Raw genomic sequence first — 22,615 nt, forward strand, 5'->3', positions numbered from 1 at the left:
ATTTTAATGCTGATTTTAAATATATAAGTTTCATTAAGATTAGTTTTACCCATCAAAAGTTACGAGCCTGAGAAAATGTGCCTCGTTTTCGAAAATAGGGGGAAACACCCCCTAAAGGTCATACAATCTTAACGAAAATCACACCATCAGATTCAGCGTATTAGAGAACCTCATTGTAGGAGTTTCAAGCTCCTATCTATAAAAATGTGGAATTTCGCATTTTTTGCCAGAATACAGATCACGGATGCGCCTTTTTTTTCAGGGGTGATCGTGTTGACCCAGGGGTCCTAGAATCTTGCAAGAGGGCTCATTATAACGGAAATGAAATGCTCTAGTGCCCTTTTTAAGTGACCAAAAAACTGGAGGGCACCTAGGCCCCTTCCCATGCTAATTATTTTCCCAAAGTCACCGGATCAAAATTCTGAGATAGCCATTTTACTCAGCGTAGTCGAAAAACCTTATAACTATGTCTATGGGGGTGACTTGCTCCCCCACAGTCCCCGTGGGAGGGGCTACAAGTTACAAACTTTGACCAGTGCTTACAAATACTAATGGTTATTTGGAAGTGTACAGACGTTTTCAGGGGGATTTTTAGGTTGGGGGAGGGGGTTGAGAAGAGGGAGATATGTTGGGGGAGCTTGGAGGAATTTGTCGTGGGGGAAGAAAATTTTCATGAAGGGAGCGCAGGATTTTCTAGCATTATTTAAAACAAAAACAGTGAAAAAATAAATATGAAAAAGTTTTTTCAACTGAAAGTAAGGAGAAGCATTAAAACTTAAAACGAACAGAAATTATTACGCATATGATGAGCTCACCTCCTTCTAATACCCCGCTCTTTACGCTAAAGTATTTTTAGTAATTTCAACTATTTATTCTACGGCTTTTGTGATTCAGGAGTCATTCTTAAGAAATTGGGACAAAATTAAACTTTAGTGTAATGAGCGAGGTAGTGACGAGGGGATGAACCCCCTCATATGCGTAATAAAAACATGAGAATACAGAAGTTCGTTACGTAGCCTAATTTGTAAGTTACATATATCTTTTACTAATAAAAACATTCGTAAAAGATTAAGGTTCTAGTTGACTTTTTAAGTAACAAAAAAATTGGAGGGCAACTAGGCCTCCTCCCCCGCTCTTTTTTTCTCCAAATCATTCGATCAAAAGTAAGAGAAAGCCATTTAGCCAAAGAAATAAATATGCAAATTTTGTTTTAATTATTCATCTGCGGAGAGCTAAAATCAGAACATGCATTGATTCAAAAACGTTCAGAAATTAAATAAAAAAAACAAGTTTTTTAACGGAAAGTAAGGAGCGGTATTAAAACTTAAAACGAACAGAAATTACTTCGTATATGAAAGGGACTGCTTCCTCATCAACGCCCCGCTCTTTACGCTAAAGTTTTTTACTATTTTAAAAAGCAGAGTTACGAGAAAGAGTCTAACTTTAGCGTAAAGAGCCGGGCGTTGATGAGAAAGCAGCCCCTTTCATATATTTACATTTTTTAATATGAAAAAAACTTCGTTTTCTTAAAGAGTTAAAGAGGCTGCGTCCCAAAGTCGAACCTTAAAACGTACAGGAATTAGAAGAGGCAGTTGGGGGACTGCCGCCCCCCAAACCCCCAGCTTTTAAAGACTCTTTTGTACAGGTTTTTTTTGTGGGGGGACTTCATTGTTACTAATTACTAGTTTCGGCGCAATGGTTCTCCTGTCCTCTTGTGTTTAACATTTTTCAAAGTTATTCCATTATTCATTCATTTCAATTTTTTGTTAATTAAAAGAGGGCCTTTCCGAAGCCAAGAGCGGGGGGTTAGCAAAAAAACAAAAAACCTGTACAAAAGAGTCTTTAAAAGCTGGGGGTTTGGGGGGCGGCAGTCCCCCAACTGCCTCTTCTAATTCCTGTACGTTTTAAGGTTCGACTTTGGGACGCAGCCTCTTTAACTCTTTAAGAAAACGAAGTTTTTTTCATATTATTTCTGTACGTTTTTCTACAATCCATGGTGGATGTAATTTAATAATTCCTGTACTCCTCGTACAGGAATTAGGAGAGGAACCCCCCCCCCGCTTTTAAATCATTGTATAAAATAGAAAAAAAAATAGATAGAATGACCGAAATGTTTCTTTTGCTCATAAGAAGCTAATATTCTGTTATCTCTCAAATGATAAGCTGTCCAGGTGTTATCAAAATTTTTTTGATGTTGTGAAAAAAACCGCCCGTAAGGGACTTGAACCCTTGACCCGAGGATTAAAAGCCTCACGCTCTACCAACTGAGCTAATAACTTGCATGTGTGTAAATATAACTTGTCAATAGCTTTTAAAAATTTCAAATTAACATGGGCTCTTATGGAGAGAAATCCGTTAATTAAATAGCTAATGGGTGGTTTCTGGAAAACAGGGAAGGAGTTATCGGATCGAGCTGAAATTTCGCGGATAAGCTCCTGGGCCGTAGGGGACCTTAACTTGTGAATTTCAGCCCGATCGGACAACGTTAAAAGGGGTGGGGGGGGGGGGGGGGTTGGAGGGTCGAAACTTTCGGGGGGTTAAGATTTTCCTACGAAACTTTCATGGGCACTTACTCGGAGAATTCCGCATCGAATGAGTCTTCGTACACCCAGATCCGATGTCGGATGTGACCTGTAGGCGTCTAGAAAAAAAAAGTAAATGAATTTTAAGTGGCTATGCGTGGTTTCTGGAAAACAGGGAAGGAGTTATCGGATCAAGCTGAAATTTCGCGGATAAGTTCCTGGGCCCTAGGGGACCTTAACTTGTGAATTTCAGCCCGATCGGACAACGTTAAAGGGGGGCTTGGGTTGACAGGTCGAAACTTTCGGCCAGATTTTACCCATGAAGAAAAAGTTGGAGGGGGATGAAATTTTGCAGGTTTCTTAGTTGGAGCTCGGGCTACGAAATGCATCCCTCCTCATCCGTCTGCGACCACTGGAACCGAAGATCGCTTAACATTGTCGTGTGTCGCCTCTTTATAGAGGCACGAGTGTGCCTCCTTGAACGAAGTAATTTCTGTTCATTTTAAGTTTTAAAACCGCTCCTTACTTTCCGTTAAAAAAACTTGTTTTTTTTTATTTAATTACATTATAAAGAATGAAGAATTTTTAAACGAATTTATCAGTCAGGATTCTAGAGAATGCCTTTTGATTGCTTATTATTTCATCTATCTTTTTTTAAGTGATGGCACCAAAATGCAACAAATGCTTGAATCAATCAGTAATCAAGTCGACGAAGGATCTGGCTTTGAAGTAGTGACAACAGATAGGTTAAATTTTGCTGGTCAAGTGTCCGCTAAGTTTCTAATATCTTCGATTCAAGTCAATGATCCCACCAATTTGATTGAATGCTCTTCAGGTGAGATTCTATTAGATTGATTACACCTTTTTTTAATTCTTGGTTTGAACTTGTGGGCTTAGAGGATCAAATCTTAATAATTCGAATACGTGGTTACCTACTTTACAAGTAGGGTATTCATATTCCTTTTTAACTAGGAAATTAGATTCTTGAAACATGATTCAATATTATAGGCGGAACAAAGACGTTTTTTTCACCGGTTTCCGAAACCGGATTGTTGAATTGTAAACTATGGAACAGTAAACTGTATTCGACCAGCTGTGACCTATTTTGTCTTATTTTTATATGGTTTGTTTCAAATTTTTCTCGAAAAAGATATCCGAGCAGCTCTGCCCACCATATTTTTGGCATTTGAAATTTTATTTTATCTGCCACCTTGATATAAGAATAGAAAAAATATGCGAACTTTTAAGGTTCCAGACAGGGATTTATCTAGGATTTTTTTTTTTCGATGGGTTATATTTTTTCGGAGGGTGGGGGGGGTAACGAAGAAAACCTTTAAAAAGCGTATCAAAAATATGTTTAAATGCATTTTTATTTTGTTTTTACGAGTCGAACAAACATTTTGAAGAAGGGGGGCTATAACCCGCTAAACCCTCCCCTGAATATGGCCTTGGCTCCAGACAGCGGCAAAAGTAGCACTGTCATATGAGGATTTGACTGGATTTCTCTTTCAAAATTTAATCCATTTCATGATCCTATCCAATGTTTTTGTTCTAGTAAATTGTTTATGTTTTATTTTGATTTCTTCTTTTTATATTTCTTTACTCCACTGTTTCTTGTTGTTTTTATTTTGTTAAAAGTAAGTTATTATTATCAAATATTATAGTTACAACAGTCTTGCGTACAAAATTGGTTGAAAGCCTTTTCTCTTTGAATTGTTCAAATCCAGCAAAACTTTTGTGTGACGCCTCAGAAACCCACCATTTCCTTTTATGTATAAAAAAAAATTTCATTCAAACAATTGCTGAGTAAAGAAAAAGCGTGAACCTAAGATAATTAACAGTGTCATTCCTAATTTTTTTCCAAAGGATAAGAATCTCAGCAGCTAACAACTTCTGTACTACACTGACATAACTTGTCTACACTGACAACTCGTGTCATCCTCTGGTATACGCTGACAGCTTGACATACACTAGCGACTTCTCATACACTGACAACTTGATGACTTCATATAATAGATGGTAATTCGTATAATGTTTTCCAGTGAAATGTTTGTGAAAGGGGAATATGTCTCCAGTCCTGACTTTAAGATCTGAACGGAGGAGAGACCTAATTCATGAAGCGTTGCAGCAAGTATCTCTTTATTGTAAATAGGGATGCTCCAAGTATCTCATTTCTTTCCAGTTGAAATTGTTTTCCAGTGAAAAGTTTGTGAATGGGGGAATAGGTCTCCCGTGCTGTTTTAAGATCTGAACAGAGGAGAGACCTAAATCATCATTTTGCACCAAATATCTCTTTATTGCAAACAAGGACATTCCAAGCATCCCGTGTCTTTCCAGTTGAAGTTGTTTTGCAGTGAGATATTTGTAAAAAGGAGAATGGGATTACAGTTCTGATCTTAAGATCTGAACAGAGGAGATATCTAAATCATTAAATGCTGCACCAAGTATCTAAGATCTGAACAGAGGAGATATCTAAATCATTAAATGCTGCACCAAGTATCTAAGATCTGAACAGAGGAGATATCTAAATCATTAAATGCTGCACCAAGTATCTCTTTATTGCAAACAGGAATGCTCCAAGTATCCCATGTCTTATCAGTTGAAATTGTTTTACGTGAAACGTTTGTAAAAAGGGGAATAGGTTTACAATAGGGCCCGACCGATATATCTGCCGACCGATGTTATTGGGCCGACATGAGGGTCAGCGTCATTATCAGATATTGGAAAAGAAATATCGGTTATCGGCTGATATATATATATATATATATATATATATATATATATATATATATATATATATATATATATATATATATATATATATATATATATATATATATATATATATATATATATATATATATATATATATATATATATATATTTATGCGCAGCTTGTCCAGAAGATGGCACCAGATTTCTTCAGGTAATTTTGCTTGTTCGGTCAAAAGGGTCCATTGACCAGATAGGTCTTTAGTTTTATTTTTACAATTACGTTGCCGAGGTACTGCAACTTCTTCTGCCTTTTTCATACACATCACAAGTTGGTTGTTTTAACAGTCATTATCGGCTTTGCCATTCGTAGGTACCTGGTGCTGAAGAGGATGGTATGGAACGCGTATGGTAGAAAGAAGGGATGTCAAAATAGAGATGTAGTGCGGTACATTTGCTTTGCTCCAGTTGTTTTTTTTTTTTTGTTTTTTTTTTCAAACCCCTTCGATTTTTCTCGTGAAGAATTGGCTTTCGATGGATCAATATCCATTATAAATGTCACTGAAACTGGCGGATGAAAAGATAATACCAAGCGAGCAAATGATATGATCAATATCACTTGTACTTCCAGGGTGATGAACTTATGAAAATTTGTGAGTTTTGGTCACGACGAGATACGATGGAAGACACTCAAAAAGCGAATCTCTTCTCACAGAAGATCGATTAATACCATTACTAAGTTCACCAATTATTTTATACTGTAGAGAGTTTGACAGCACCTGATTCACAAGATTCTTCAGCAGACCACAAGCCTTTGCGAATTTAGTAAAGGATCTGATCGAGTATCCTTTATATGGGAGATAAGAGTTTATAAATACGGTACTACCGACACGCACAGCCAAGAAAACTTCGCCGGAGTGGAAGAGTACTGGGGAGGGTAGATGAATGCTCCGTTTAAAGACAGAGGCTTGTCCACCGGAAGGGCGACCGCCAGTAACTTTTTCTGGACTCATGAACACAGTATGATGCTGACTTCGACGCAAAAATTCAAACTTGAAGCAGTGAGAAGATGTTCCTGGAGACGTACCAAATCGTTAGAACCGTACAATTCATCAATAATAAAATCTTTATCTTTGGGGCCGTTTATATTAAACTGAATAACTCAGACTAATGCACTCATGGTTGAAGAGTGGAGTTGCGCTTTATTCGATCTTTAATAACAGGGCAGGAAAAGCTTTAGGAAGAGTGTTTCTGTCTGCAGTTTGCACAGTTGGGATCGCCAACGCATTGCTCATATTTGGTTGATATGTGCGGCCTTCTACAGCGAGCACATTTTAGGAGAACGCTGGGACAGGAGCTCTGCAGATGGTCTAGTGATCGGCATTTAAAACAGTATTTGGGCAGATCCTTAAACTATTAAACACGAGTTCATAACTCACCCTGATGCCATGCTTGAAAAATGTAGATTGAGCAAAAGAATCCAAAAATTGAGCTTCACAGACTTAGATTGGCACAATCTTTTAGCATCCTTGATAGCGTGTTGGCTTCGAGTATGGTAATATCAATTTCGGTAGGAATATTATATGATATGCCGAAAAACCGCTTGGAGACCACTTTTGTTGTAGTACAAGAGATTACGTTCTGGATTGACGGGAAGAAGTCCTCCGCAGCAGACTTGTCCATATTGATATACCACTTGCCATTGATGGCCTTTACATTAAGTCATTCCCGAAACAACTTTATGGAGCTCGTTAAATTTTGAGAATAGAGAGGGATATGCAGCAGCAGGGAGGCAGGTTACTTGTGTAGGACGCTTAATTACGAAAGTTGGAATGTCAGTGTCAGTCTCGTCAAGAGATTTCAGTAGAAGCTCACTTCATAATTGTCAAGTTTTGAAGACATTCCCAAAACAACTTTATGAAGTTGATTAAATTTTGAGAATAGAGAGGGATAGGCAGTTGCAGGGAGGCAGGGTACGCTTAATTGTAAATGTGTAGCTTAAATTGTGTAGGACGCTTAATTACGAAAGTTGGAACATCAGTGTCAGTCTCGTCAAGAGATTTCAGTAGAATAATTATGTCGCTGGAATGGCTAACTAGTGCACTATTTCTCTTCCGAATTGGGCAATCTTCATGACCCGGACATAGCTGCCACAATAATGTCTTTGTCGCTTTGACCGAATTAGTGTCAAAATTCCACTCCGTGCCTTTCAATCACGTCATCCTCTGCGCCAATTAGCACATCGCTCTGTGTAAAAGTCAGTGCTGGTGAATAAACAAGAACAGGATTATCATCACTACTGGTAACAGGCATCATTGGCATCATTGGCATGGAAACATGCCAATTTCATATACCAATTATGATGGAAGTGTAGGTCTCTGCTACCTATTCCCTGCAGTTTAAGGGAGACACCACTCCCGGCAGGTACTATGGCCTTGCTACAGAAACCTCCCATCTTCTGCTCGCTTGTTGGTAAAAATAAACGATTCAAATGATTCAATAATAACAACTCAATAACTCTTTTTTAAAAGTTCTTAGTGCACAAATTCTTAAAGAACAAAAAGTTCTTAACCATTTCATTAGATTACCTTCATTGAAAATTTGTTTTATTTTTGGGCAAGATTAAAGAAGGAAATTTACATCATGGCTTTGAATGAACTTTTTTAGTGAGCTCTCTCTGAAAATAATCTAGTGAATAATCCGGAAGTTGATTGTTTTGTGAATGAATCGAAAAGTAATTTTTTTTTGTGTGTAAAAATATGCTAGTTGCAGCTGTATTATTTTTGTAATTCTACTGATGACGATCGCTGTATATGTGATCGAAATATCTAGACTTTCGCACCTATTTTTTCACTGTCCAAATAAATAGATTTATCTCCGTTTGAAAATTTATTTGTAAACCGGCGTCTCATATTAATTATTTTATTATTTGTTTCTTCCGAAAATGTCTATTTTTTTTCTTTGTGTGTGCTCAGAAACTACTCATCTGAAAAGGTAAAGAAAATCAAATAGTTCTTGTAAATGGTGTAATTTTTGGAATCCAAAGTGAATTATTAAGGCTCTTCTTTGGTGTGTAATAGACCAGGAACAAACATGTGAGTATGAATATGGACAGAGAATGGGGCGGAGGGGTATAAACTTTAGGTAAGGTTTTTTCAGAGGGGAATTTGTCGTACAATTATATCGGTATAGTATTGGTGCGATATCGATATACCGGTGTCGGACCCTAAATATCCATATCGATCGGGCCCTAGTTTACAATCCTAACTTTAAGATATGAAAGAGGAGAAACCTAAATCCTCAAGTGTTGCACCAAGAATATTTTCATTGTAAAGAGGTATACTCTGAGTATCTCATGTCTTTACATTTATCTCACTAAGTATCAACAGCTTTACATTAAACTGAACAATTAAGGAGGCTCATAATTCGCATAACTTAATTTTAATATTGATAGTATAAAATTTATTACGAAAAATACGTGTTGAATCTGTTAATATTTATTCTTTTAGTATAGAGAAAAACTTTAGGGACAAATTTCATACTGGCGATGTACGGATTATTATTGTTTTTTGGTTTGTTTACTGAGGATATGTGTCAAACTCTCGACTTGACATATTCTTTTTTAAATGCTACTAAAATTATACCTTTTGTTTCAAAGATACTATTACGTACTGTTGATATCCTCCCCCATGACAGCAAATTGTCCTTGATCCTATTGAAGAAGAAAAGTAGAAATTGAATATAAAGAAACTACAAACAATGGGAACTGTAGGGTAATAAAAACGAAAAAAAGAAGGTAAAAACTAAAAATAAAAAGCAACATCTAAATACAAAAAACAAAAAAACGCATAAAAGATAGTCATGATGTGTGTATGATTTTTATCTGATATTTTGATTTTGCGTAAAAACATTTCTGTTTTATTTATTATCTTAAAATGTAAGGGGTCCACCGTAACCTATTACATGTCAATATTTTCTAAAACTTAACATCGGACTAGAAAAACTATAATGATGGTCGATTGTAAGGGGGGATGACATAATAGAACACGTCAGGGGAACACATGCTTCTAATCCAAATAACTTCACATTTCAAATAGAAATCTGAATGGATATTTTATTTTAATTTAGGATCTAACTTTTTTTTATTGTGTATTGATATAATAAATTATAAAATTGATAAATAAATTATAAATATAACCGGAAGAAGCAGTTCGTTCATATAAAAGAGATTTTTTGGTAGTACCCTTTTTCAAAGGCATAAATATGCGTGCCCTGGAAAAAATTTGCGTTTAGTGTTCAAGAGTAACTGAATTTAAAGACCCTAAAGTGAACTAAGCATTCATTAAAAAGAAAATCAGGAAAAATTATGTGCACTATAACTTTGCCTAATTCTTCAGCGAATAGAGGGTGCACACTCCTCCCCAGCCATTTAATTCGCAGGTAAAACAATATCCCTTGTAAAATGGAATCAATTCTAAATAAATAATTTTTTTAGTTTAGTGTTTTTTAGAAACTGCTTGATTTTTCATAGACCTTGAATACCTTTACTTCAAGAAAGGTGCTTTTGGACGTTCTCTTTTCCCGGAGATGTTGTGATTTTTATTAAATTTCTAAAATTTCTCATATATCCGACCAACTTACCCATTGTTGTTTTGTTTTATTTTGCTTGTCCTCTTTCCCTAAATACACCCTCGGGAGAAATTCTCTTTTCCCTCCAAAATCTATCTTCTGTCTTAGTTCTGATCAGAAATTTATAGTTCTTGGGGAAAACTGTATCTTACTCTATGCACTGTTGTATTGAATTTTGAATTCTGAATGTGTTATCAGGTATACTGGAATATTGTTACCAAGAAAAAAATATTCAAAGGGACCTGCTTCACCTTAACGGTTAAGACTATATTTAACAATATTTTATTTATTAGCCTAACAACATTAAAAAATTACATAAAATAATATCTAGCTAAGAAATACAGTATATTTGTTAATTAATGTTTTTTGCACAAAATGTTGGTCAATCAATCATTTTATTAATACTAAAACACTATTACAAACGTAAAAAAGTTATTCGGCCCAAGAAGCTTTGCTTGTTATGGGGCCATACAACACGATAATGGAGCACTAAAAGAACCATAAACAATACCCTAGATAAAACAATATATATAAATGAGGATGAAGAAGAAAAAACAAATCGTCGAGAAGATCTATGTAAAAAAGAAGAGTACCTACCTGAGCCTGGCCGTGAAAAAAATTGCTGCAGGGGCGATGGAAGAGTACATAGAAAAGCAGAATGGACTAAATAAATATTTCTGTTACCTATGATATGATCGAGCAGAGCTATTCTAGCATCATTATAAAGATCAGAGGAAGAGTAAAGCCGAGGAAGAAGAAAAGTAAAATATATTTTTAGCACCAACCTTTATGGAAGAATTGAGCAAATTCAGATCAGACGTGTTCAGCACTTGAATAGAATAGTTTAAATTTTAGAACCTATTTAGAAGTTCCGTTTGAAAAAAAAATATTTCGGACAAACTAACTTGTTATTAATTGTATATTCCAAATAGTTAACGGTTCGTAAGGATGCCTTTTGAAAAACTGGCCACCTTTGATACAATCGATGCTAGATACTACTTTTCTAGGAAAATACCCAGACGGAGGTATTATACCCCCTAGGTGGGATATATTAAAAAAAAGGTTATATAAGAAATTATCTTGACTTCTATATTGTTTTACTGATTCGCCATAAATACCACGATTCATCTACGTGCTCGAGTTCTTTCTTATCTTGTCATATGGGGACTAATCTTTTTGTTCCATTATTTCGAAGGCCTATAAGTATCAAATATCAAATTAATAGCGGCATTTCCTAGCAAAATGTCTCATATAAAACATTTCTCTTTTTCCTTAAAGATTCTAGATATCCAGTATTTCATAGGCTACTTCATTTGAAATTGTGTTACCTGTTGTTTTCTTTTCTCAATTAGATCAATCGACATTAAGAACAAGACTTTTGGAATCAATTCTTAGCTATAGCTCTTTACAATGGATATTATCTATACATTTCATTGGTTAAAATTCTAATGAGTCTAAAGAGGTATTCTTTTGCTATCTTTCCTTGAGCCTCGTATGTTTTGAACGCCGTAGTATAATCGTATAATCGTAGCATAGCGCTGTAATTAGAGCAAAAATGGTAGAAAATAAAAAAAATTGAGGTAACATAAGTTGAAAAACTTTAACAGTAAAAGAAGAAAACCTGAAAAATGAAACAAATGCTCACTATATTGCTCTCTCCCCCCCCCCCCCGAAAAAAAACGCGCCCTTGAATGAGAGTCCATTCTTGAATGATTGCCCAGCATCTAGGAAAAGATCCAAAAACGTTTTCAATTGAAATGGCATTTGCATATATTGCGAAATACTGGTATGTTATCACGCCTTTGCCATTTTTTACCAAACAAAATGCTAAAAAACATTTATTATTCTTTTATTCATTCATATTTTCTTTATTGTATTTCTGTATGGGTTTCTACCTTTTCATCTGTTTTTAAATGTCTTCAAGTATTTCAAAATAATTCATTTTTATATTGATTTATAGTTCATCAATCAACCATCTTTACGGATTTATGGCATTTTTTCTTCATACCAATTACATTGTATTTCTATTTTTAATTTTTACCATGACTATTTGTACAGTATGTTGCCTTCAAATTTTTCTGGGATATTCCCAACTAACTCCCGTTAGCATAAATACCCGAATAGTCATAGAATATATTTATTTATAGTGAAAAAAGAAATCACCGCTGAAACAGGACAAACACAGAAACAAACACACACCACATAACCGAACATGAAAAATATAAACTATAAAAAACATAATATATAAAATATAAGAAATATAAAAACAAAAAAGAAAGACAGAAGGAGAAAGGAAGACTGTATTCTTACTTTAGCAATTAAGTTCTTGAACAAGGCCTTAACCGTAATCATCCATCCAATTACATAGGTCAAACAGCATAGCCATGCACATTCAACCGCAAAGAATAATCCATGGACAGGAAGTCGTGTCGTAAGTATAAGTCGTCATACCGAATATTTAAAACTATAAATCAAACAAATGAAATTCGTCAAACATCGAGAGTGGGTTTTAGCGTTCGTAATGCTTGGTCAAAAATCTGGAGCTCAATTCCAGCTGAGAATTTGGAAGAATTCAGATTAACGTTTGTTTCTGAGGTCGCTGAAAATTATCTGACAGTTAAATCTGTAGAAAAACAGTTCAAATTCTTTTGTTTTATAAGTTAGTTAAAGTGGTTGTCGTTATAGTTTGTGTTTAATTTGCAGTGTTTCAGCATGCTACTAGGCATGCGCATTGTTTTTTAATATCATATATATTTGTGTTTAAACGAAAATCTATAAAATTTAGCAACAGATTTAAAAGAACTCTACCTTTATTTCCAAAACAAATTGAAGGGTTTTATCTAAGGTATTTTCCTTTCTTGTTAGGATTTAAAATACCAAGGGGAGAATTAGGACAAAAATTAGCCGTTTGGCAACAGGACTCCCCCTATTGCGATAATCTTCTTCTATGTAGCATAAAATATTACATTCTCAGATCTACCTGCACAGAGATGAAAAAGGCAGGATGAGCATTTTAAATGGTAATAATTCCCTTAGTTTATTTACGTAGAATCTTTCAGAGTATTTAAACATGTGTTTATAATGTATTTAAGCACATTTAAGGTTTATGGTTTTGTTTTCCTATTGATACATTTTTATGCATAAATTGGCTGAACATCTCAGCAAAGTGAGATCCTCCTGCTCCAGGAAGCTAGGAGTTCTCCTAAAATGTAAAAGTCTCCTTTCTCATGTGTCCAACTTGCCCCTTTTCACGTCGTGCACCGACCAGCCATGAAATATTTACGTACAATCTTTCAGAGTATTTAAACATGTATATATAATGTATTTAACCACATTTAAGGTTTATGGTTTTGTTTTCCTATTTAGCTTTATTTTTGGATGTCAACATCTTCATGTTTTTTTGTTGTTTTTTTTTTAATGCAAAGAAAAAATTATTTAAAGAACACAGGCGATTCTACATTTTTCTTGTTATTACCTTAAATTTCAGTCCGAAAAAAGAGAAAGGTTAGCAACATTGATTATTAGATATAGAGGTCTACTAGTATAAAATAAAGAGGAAAAAATTAATGCCAAGGATTCTCTCTTTTTGTCACGAAACGAAGACGAACACGAAGTTTCCTACTTTGGTTATGTTGGCATAAGCCACGTTTCCCCCTTTAAATAGGTGCTTCTTCACAAAAACTAAATCTAATTTATTCCAAGCTTTCATATTTACCCCAATTTTCCCAGATTTTGTCTTGCAATACAAAAAAAAAAACACGGCAAGACAAAAAAACACAAAAAAAAAACAAGATAATACAGAGGAATTTTGCAAACTACAATTTTCTAAGAATTTTCTATTATTTGCTTCAAAATTTTGCAGTCTACATTTTGTCAGTGCTGACAAGTCAAAATGTGAAAATAAATAAGCAAAATTAATTTGTTAAATTGAACAAAGCTTTTTGTTCATAAAAATCCAATCAGTAGTAATGTGTCGATTCTTAAGACAACTAAACCCTCATAGGAAGGCTAAATCTCCTTAAGCTGTTTGATGCCATATGTTTTTAGCTTATTTTTTGTGATTATTCATCCTCACTTCTTTCATTTTTTTAATTTAACCCTGTTAGAAGAAAATAAAACCTTGACCGTCTTTATGTAACCTTATGTGTATTTTTTCTAGCTTTATAAAAAAAAGGAGATAAAGCAACAGCTCATCCAATAGAATTGGAGGAGCAGAATGTCCCAAGATTCCTCTCCTTATTTTGACGATTGCCCTCAATCTGTTTTCCTTTTTTTAGTTTTCAAAGACAGTGTGACGTTCAGAACATATCAATCTATGCTGCAGGATTCGTCGTTGGATGTTCGCTCCTGCATTCATTTTCTTGTCGACTTGTACGATCAGTTGCTCAAACGAGAAGTACTTTATTTGTCAAGTTCATTCCAAGCTCACTATATATATAATATACACTATATATATATATATATATATATATATATATATATATATATATATATATATATATATATATATATATATATATATATATATATATATATATATATATATATATTTCTCTGCTTTCTTCTCTCTTTCTCGCTCTCCTCCTACTATGCCAGACCAACTTATATTTTCAAAAACGCAGATAAACCATGTCAAAAACTCGTTTGAATTGACTTGTTTCCACAAGGAATCCAAGAATCTTCTGAATTTTATCGAAATATCACTAATTGTTAAGAGCTTACTGATTATAAAACCTGAAAACAAAGATATATGGAATCAGAGGTTCAGAAGATTTAAAAAATGCTATTTATTTTACTGTAGTTTTGACAACAAACTCAATTTATCTCGTGAGAGTTTTTCTTTCCGGCAGAAAAGACGAAAAGACCAAGTGGAATGTATAATAAGACCATCACGACACCTCCCAACACAAGATATTTATTGTTTGAAAAGCGTTGGAGCGCCAATGATTCTAATATGTTTTTACAATTTAAACAATGTAAAAAAAAGAAAAATAGAATAAATACAGTTGCTAGCAATGAAGAAATAAGATTACTATTTAAAGTTTATTGTTTATAGTTTATTATAAGGCTCCAAATGCAATCCAGTTAGTTGGAAACCCCAATTATTAACATTCCGCATTTAATAGTAACCAGTTATTGATGTTTGTTGCACTCGATTTTGATCTGTTTTTAAAAAATCGTTGCTTGCCATTGTTTTTTTTTTTCAGGGCCAAATATTATAACCCAAGGGCTATAATATTTGGGGCTGTAACATTCATTTAAGGATCAATAACCATATATAAATGTATGTATGTAATGAGTGATTATTCTACTCTTGTCGTCGCCCCAACCAAACATTGCCTTCTTTTATCTAATTACCTACTGTTAGGCAAACAAAATTAAATGTTAAAATATATAGGGTCTTATCATTATTATATTTTCAAAAACGCAGAGGAGCTAGGTCGAAAACTCATTTGAATTGACTTGTTACCATAAGACATCCAAGAATCCTCTGAATTTTATCAAAATATGTACAATCAATGCTAGATTTTGATTTTGATCTGTTAGTTTGATCTGGTAATGTTTGGCAACATTAAAAATGTTCTTCTTTTTAAGTTAGGCTGAAAAAGTCTCTTCTGTCAAAAGGGGACAATGGGTATGTTTTTGCAAGTTTTCGGTTTCACCATTCCTTTGTTGTGCATACATTTAGAGAGACAAAGAGAGAGAGAGAGAGAGAGAGATCTTTTTTATTTAAAAACTATCATAGCATAGCTAAATTCAGTTTTTTTTACAAAATCATACATTTGATTTATATATATGTTAAATGTTAAAATATATAGGGTCTTATCGTTATTATATTTTCAAAAACGCAGAGGAGCTAGGTCAAAAACTCATTTGAATTGACTTGTTACCATAAGACATCCAAGAATCCTCTGAATTTTATCAAAATATGTACAATCAATGCTAGATTTTGATTTTGATCTGTTAGTTTGATCTGGTAATGTTTGGCAACATTAAGAATGTTCTTCTTTTTAAGTTAGGCTGAAAAAGTCACTTCTGTCAAAAGGGGACAATGGGTATGTTTTTGCACGTTTTCGGTTTCACCATTCCTTTGTTGTGTATACATTTAGAGAGACAGAGAGAGAGAGAGATCGGTATATTTAAAAACTATCATAGCATAGCTAAATTCAGTTTTTTTACAAAATCATACATTTAAACAAAAATCACACACCACAACTCAGCATTGAAAATTGATGTGAAGAAAGGCACAAATGAGTTGGCGTAACGATTAGTTCATACTTTAGAGGGTATAAGTTTATTTTGTAACCGAGTTCGGCTATTGGGAGGGGCTGGTTTGGGTAGTATTGATCGGTGGCTCTTATTGGATAGGACGGATTTTCCAAATTGCTGAATAAGGTGTTCAAGCCTGACTTTAAGTGGAGATAAATTTAATTTAGCGAGGGCTTGATCATAGGGTATGTCGTGGTTTCGGAGTATAATCCTTGTTGCTCTTTTCTGGACGGACTCCATGTCGCGTAATGGGTACGCTGTGCGGATAGTAGATTTAGTACAAGTGTCAGTGGTGCTTTACTTTTGATTTGGGTTGTTGGAATGTAGATGGAAAATGTGGTTGTAGATGGAAAATGGAAAAAGATGAAGATGTGGTTGTTGGATGGAAAAGTGTCAGTGGTGCTTTACTTTTGATTTGGGTTTCAACTAAAAAGTCGACAATTAAAAACAAAAACTGTAATGTTAAATCGTATACACATTGTAAATTTATGATGTTGTAATCGTAATCGTATATTTACGCATATCATAAAGTTTTTTTTTCGACGTATAGATTTTTAAAAAGATTTCATCGGTTTTCTTTTACGTTCATATATTCGTAAAGATAACTCTACTAATAATCGTAATCGGACATTTACGCATATCATGAAAAGCTGTTTTTTTACGTATAGATTTTTAAAAGATTTCATGGGTTTTTCTTTTACGTTCTTATATTCGTAAAGATAATCGTACCAATAATCATAGTCGTACATATACGCATATCATAAACGAAGTTAGCTTTTTTTGGACATGTAGAGACTTTTTTAAGATTTTCACCGGTTTTCTTTCCCATCCATTTATTTGATGTGTCTAAAAAGCTTATTGAAACTTTACAATGTCTTCCACTTAAACTCTTTTGGAACTATATATTGTTTCTTCTTCTTGTCATCTCTTGTTCATTTATTTTGGCTTCTCGTGTTCCTGTTGCTTCTAGGGAAAACTCAAGGACTTAGGATCGATATTTGATTCAATTTTTTTGTATTATTTTTTGTTTTTAAACGACTATTGATGAGAAATAGGTATAGGCGAATAATGAAAACCAAGAAAATCTGGAAAGTTTTCTGTTTAGCCTAGCGCTGTATCCAGAGGGGGTGTGGGTTTGACCACCACCCCCTCGAAATTTTTGTCTGAAGCGTAAACTTGAGAAAATGCATATACACTAAATTTTTTAATGCATTTTTCAAAGTTTCTATTCCTCCCCCCCGCGAAAAAAAATCCCGGATACGCTCTTGGCTGTATCCTTAAATGTAGGTATATTAATTCCAGGAAGTCTCTATAGTTTTCATTTTCAATGCTATAATGATAAGAAAATGCTCAAGATATATGATATATTTTTCAAATTTTTCACGTGTATAAAATATAGATAAAATATTATATTTTAAAATTTATTTTGTTTTCAGTGAAGCACAACAGACGCTATAGCCTTTAAAGAGTTTGAGAGGGACGATAGCCTTACTCTTATTTGTTGTAATTTTCTGCACGCTTTAAGTTTGCTTTGATTATTTATTCTATTTTTGTTCGCTTAGGGTTTTTCTGTTAATCTCCCAGTATCTTTTACCTTTTTGTTTGATATGATTACTAACTTTAATTACTGTTCGGTTTGGGTTTCATTTATTCATTCATAATAATTTCTGTTTTTTTTAAGTTGGACTTATTATATGACCATTTCTTTTCGTTTTAGGTTATGTTATGGCTATTTACGTTTTTGTGAAAAGCATCTTTTTAAAAAAAGAAGAAAGATAAGTAATGACAAAAAGTGATTTTAATTTCATTGACTCTCATATTATGCATGATCAGATAAACTCATTAGTTAAAATATTATTCCTTTAGTGCCTTGGACATAACTAGGCCAGGAAACTAAAATGAATCAATAAATAAACACAATTTCTTTTGGGTCAATCTTCTGACAAACCTGGTTCTGTTAAATTTTTATGTTATATTGTTGAGTTAAGGGGGTATGGTGTGAACAAGGAGTTTTGTATCAGAAAGGGTTGAATGGAATCATGTGGTGTAATTCCCAGGGACATGGGTTTAAATGGGGTGAGATACATAAGGTTGAGCTGCGTGGTAGATAAGCTAAGTGAGTGTTAGTTGAATGAAAACTCAGATGTATGTGGTTTATTTCAAGAGTTTGAGTTGAAAAAGGGTGAGTTGCTTGGTTGTTACCTAAAACGGGTGCTGAGTTGCATGGATTTCATTAGAATGGAGTTTATGTTAAATAGGGTTAAATTAGACAGGGCCAAAGTTAAATGGGGGTCGGGATGTATGAGGTTAAGTTGCACAGTGGCTGAGAGGTTGAGTTGCAGGGGGTTGATTTGAATGGGAGCTGAATTAAACGGGGTTGAGATACACGAGGGTAGAGTTCAATGAGGTTGATTTAAATACACCTGAGTCATACAGGAATCAAAATTTTCAGCCCCGACTGGAACCGTGTTCGGTCCAATGCTACCATTGGTGCAACAACGAAAATTTAAAGCTTTTTTATTTTTCTGTCCGGATGATTTCTAATGTAATTTTTTTTTTTACCATTTTGATCCTTAAAATACGTGAACAGGTTGTAATACCCAGAAAAGTAAAAGTAACACTAGATAGTGCATATAGCACTAGATAGTAAAAAGAGTACAAAAATTATTAAATATTGCTGCTGAAAAAGGAATTTAATATGAAAGAAAATCTCTAAGCTATTGATAAGTCTTTATAGGTAGCAACCCTATCGTCTCCGATATATCTTTTAATTATACATGATTTGAATATAAGATTTTTTTGAATAAAAAGCGACCATAAATGACATAACTAAACAATCCAAATGGTAAATGTTCTATTTTGTAGGTTTCATTTGAGCTTCATCTTGGTCTCATCAAAAGTATATTGTCTTTGTCTGACTTTTTCTGTGAAGTTTCCAAGTTTGAATGGATGTATTCAAACTTTATTAATTTTTTACGAAAATATCAAGATGATGAAGCTGTTTGCCTTCCCTACCTCCTAGCAGGTCTTGCCAAATCATCAATTGTTCTTCCATCTGTAAGTGATGATTTTTTAGTTCACTTTCTTAGGGAGGGGGGTGTCTCCAAAGGTTAAATCATTACTTTTTTAGATGGTACGCTATGTTAGTAAGAAAATATCTGATGAATGGCATACTGTTAGTCATAATATTTGCTGTTTTATATATTGTGTGGCTGAAAATACATTTATTTCAAAGGAATCAGGTCAATCAAATGAAATGTTAGATACAAAATAATTGTGGCCAAATGGTATTGCAGTGGTCTTTGAATTTATCCGAAATAGGGCCGTCTTTTAATTTTTTATATTGAGAGTCCAATAAAGGTTTTAAAAAAAGGACGGCAGGGGTTTTTCTGTATTTTATCTATAGACTATGGGTCGCGCAGAATATTGAAGTTGGATATAGAGATCATTCAACAATTCGATACAATGCAATATAAAGTACAAAAAAAGAAGAAAGAAACGGGGTATATACAATCTGAATTGAGCGTAGCTGAAGCTGCAACGATAAAAAAAGACAGAAGTGAACGAGAATAAGAAAAGAAAGAAAAAAACTGGAAGCGGAACGAAAAAAAAGAAAAAAAAATCAAAATTTGGAAAACTGGTAAGATTTATTTTTTAAATATGGGTATTTTTGTGTATTTCTAAACTGATATTTTAAGTTTTTTAACCATTATGATAAACTATTATTTAAATCATTACTTTGTTTTTTTTTTCAATAATTTGAAAAAGAGGTAAGTATACATTCTTTCTCTTCAGATTTGCAAATAACAATTGCATAGTTTCTTTTTTATTTCGAATTTATTCTTTTATAGTCCTTAATAGTAAAAGAAAAGTATACCCTTGTTTTCGACCTGGTCAAAACGTTAATCACAAGGAAGGCGTTATTTTCTCTCCCTTTTGATTTCTAAAAATCGACCGCTATATTTATTTTTAAATATATGTTAAATAAATCCGAGATATATTCTAAACTCGATGCAATTGAATTCCAGACAGCATAACCTAGGTCAATTGAAAAACCTGATCTTGTAATGGCACGGGAACCAGCCATGGGATAAGAATAAGTTCTTAATACCTGATTTAGTAGCTTTTTTAACTTCTCTAGAATATGAAAGTTATATCTAGCAACAGGGAATATTTATAGCGTTTGGAGCGTGCAATCGTTCTGCGCTATGCTCTGATTTTCCTTAAACTCCGGTTCCTCTTACTTTCCATACGATATGTATATGGGCTGAGCGTCTGATTTAAATTTGCCTTGTACTTGTTTGAGTACTGTATTGTACGAACCTCATTTTCAGAACCTTACATTTCAAGAATATTGCGGGCCAGATACTACGCAACAGTCTATAGTATGGAGTAGCCTTAGACTACATTTTTGGTCTGTTGAAAAGGCTGAAATTTAAATATTACGTAATTTATCTTACGTCTTTTGTAAGATTAAAAGGCGAATAAACAATAGGAGTTCGTAAAAACGTTAGTAGTATGAAAATAAGGACATTTAATATAATTATTCATTTGCATGTTACCATCTGTGTAACTTCGAAATGTATAAAAAATAGTGAACAAATAGAGAATAGTAAAGACTGCTCTGGTGAGTATGAATTATCAGCAACCTTTTCAGAAAGAAAAGATACAGAATAAAAGGAAGAATTAATAGTGACCTTAGAAGATGTAATTCCCTCAATTGCTGTTTTCTTATCAATAATTTTATATTTATTTTCTGATTCCTTAAAGCTCACAATACAATTCTTTGATTGCTTTATTTTTTCGCTTTTGGTATGTTTAGCAATGTGTAGTTGATATCAGCTTAACTTTAGCACTCATGTAGATTAGTTCATATGACCAGAAATGAAAAAAGGATTTTATGAAATCATGGATTTGTAATAACGTTATTCTTTTGTAGCTTATCTTCATTTTAAATGCAGATTTAACAAAATGGTCTGACATGCTGTATTGGAGGCTAGTAAAGACTCCTGTGGTAAATGTTAATAATAATCACCTTCATCAAAACTTTTCTATCAATAAATTTAATTTGTTTTCTAATTACTATTTATAAGAGACTCGGTAAACTTTTTAATACTTGTAAATTAAAGGCTTGTTTTTATATTAGAATGAAAATTGCATGTAGCTATAGTCCTAGGAATTACGCTCTTAAATTTTTTCTAATAATTACCTTCATCAAAATTTTTCAATCATCAAATTTAATTTGTTTTTTAATGACTAGTTCTTAGAGACTCGGTAAACTTTTAACACTTGCTAATTAAAAGAAACAAAAAAACTGTTTTACATTAGGATGAAACTTGTATGTAGCCTAGAGATTAAGCTTTTAAATTTTTCTAATGATTACCTTCATCAAAATTTTTCTATCAATAAATTTAATTTGTTTTCTAATGGCTATTTCTAAGAGAGGCTCGGTAAACGTTTTAACGCTTGGAAATTAAAAGAAAAAACTGTTGTTACGTTAGAATGAAAATTACATATAGCCTAAAGATTAAGTACTTAAATTTGTCTAATAATCACCTTCAACAAAGTTTCCCAATCAATAAATTGAAAGTAGTTTCAGTGTAGCTGGTTCAAATTATCTTTTGATAAATCTAGCGGAAATTACTTAACATCAGTTGACCCTATTTGAGTTTACCATTCATGCAGAATAATTCATATGACCAGAAATGAAATAGAGATTTTCTGAAACAGGGTTTTAAAATAATTGACGGCAAAGACCACACTGCTTTTTCATAATACAAAACATAGGAAGTGATTAAAAATTAAAAGGAAAAGGTACAAAAATAAAAAAAAAGATACTTGTAAATTAAAAGAAAAGAAAACTGTTTTTAAATTAGAAAGAAAATTAAATTTAGCCTGGATATTACGCACTTAAATTTGTCTAAGGTCGTTTATAAAAGGAAATAAATGACACAACCATATCAAATTACAAAACTCGTGTTAAACAGGACCATGACTAATGCCTATTTAGAATACAGAACGCAATTAACCAAACAATTAAAAGGTAAAATTTATAAGAGACTAATTAAGACTTTAGCAGGGAACGTGAGTAGTAAGGATCTTATATATTAGCTTACATTTATGAGTGAATGAGGAATCTACCTAAGGCAGTTTTTACACATTCACTTGGTTTTTTTTTTTAGTTTCTTCCTAAAAATCCTCATTAACGAATTTTTTTCGTAGAAATTGAAATGACATTTTTTGTTTCTACCAGTAACTTTTTATTCATTTTCTTTTGAGGTTAAGCTCTAGTGGAATTCTTTGATGACTTATTTTTTCTGTTTCTGTAAATTTAGACAAGTGCACTTGACATTCACTTTACCATACTGGAGCTTACCACTCATGCAGATTAATTCACATAATCATTTTTAAAGACGTTTCTATGACATTTTTCTAAAGATAGGATTTTTTTTTTCTTCAGAAAATTCCTCAATATGTTGCTT

General features: G+C 33.4%; 1 protein-coding gene across 3 annotated transcripts in view; it reads left to right on the forward strand.

Moving 5' to 3' along the window:
• LOC136027081 (huntingtin-like) overlaps positions 1 to 22,615 on the forward strand; it is a 187,663-nt gene that overhangs the window by 148,034 nt on the left and 17,014 nt on the right. For all 3 annotated transcript variants that reach the window (XR_010617489.1, XM_065704020.1, XM_065704021.1), the window contains exons 30-32: positions 3,182 to 3,357; positions 14,141 to 14,259; positions 18,999 to 19,190. Coding sequence is in view for 2 of the 3 variants with exons in the window: in XM_065704020.1 (XP_065560092.1) it covers positions 3,182 to 3,357; positions 14,141 to 14,259; positions 18,999 to 19,190 (487 nt within the window). In the remaining variant the exon portion in view is untranslated. The remainder of the gene's footprint in view (positions 1 to 3,181; positions 3,358 to 14,140; positions 14,260 to 18,998; positions 19,191 to 22,615) is intronic.

This window comes from Artemia franciscana, chromosome 5 (assembly GCF_032884065.1).
Source record: "Artemia franciscana chromosome 5, ASM3288406v1, whole genome shotgun sequence".
NCBI classification, from domain to species: domain Eukaryota; kingdom Metazoa; phylum Arthropoda; class Branchiopoda; order Anostraca; family Artemiidae; genus Artemia; species Artemia franciscana.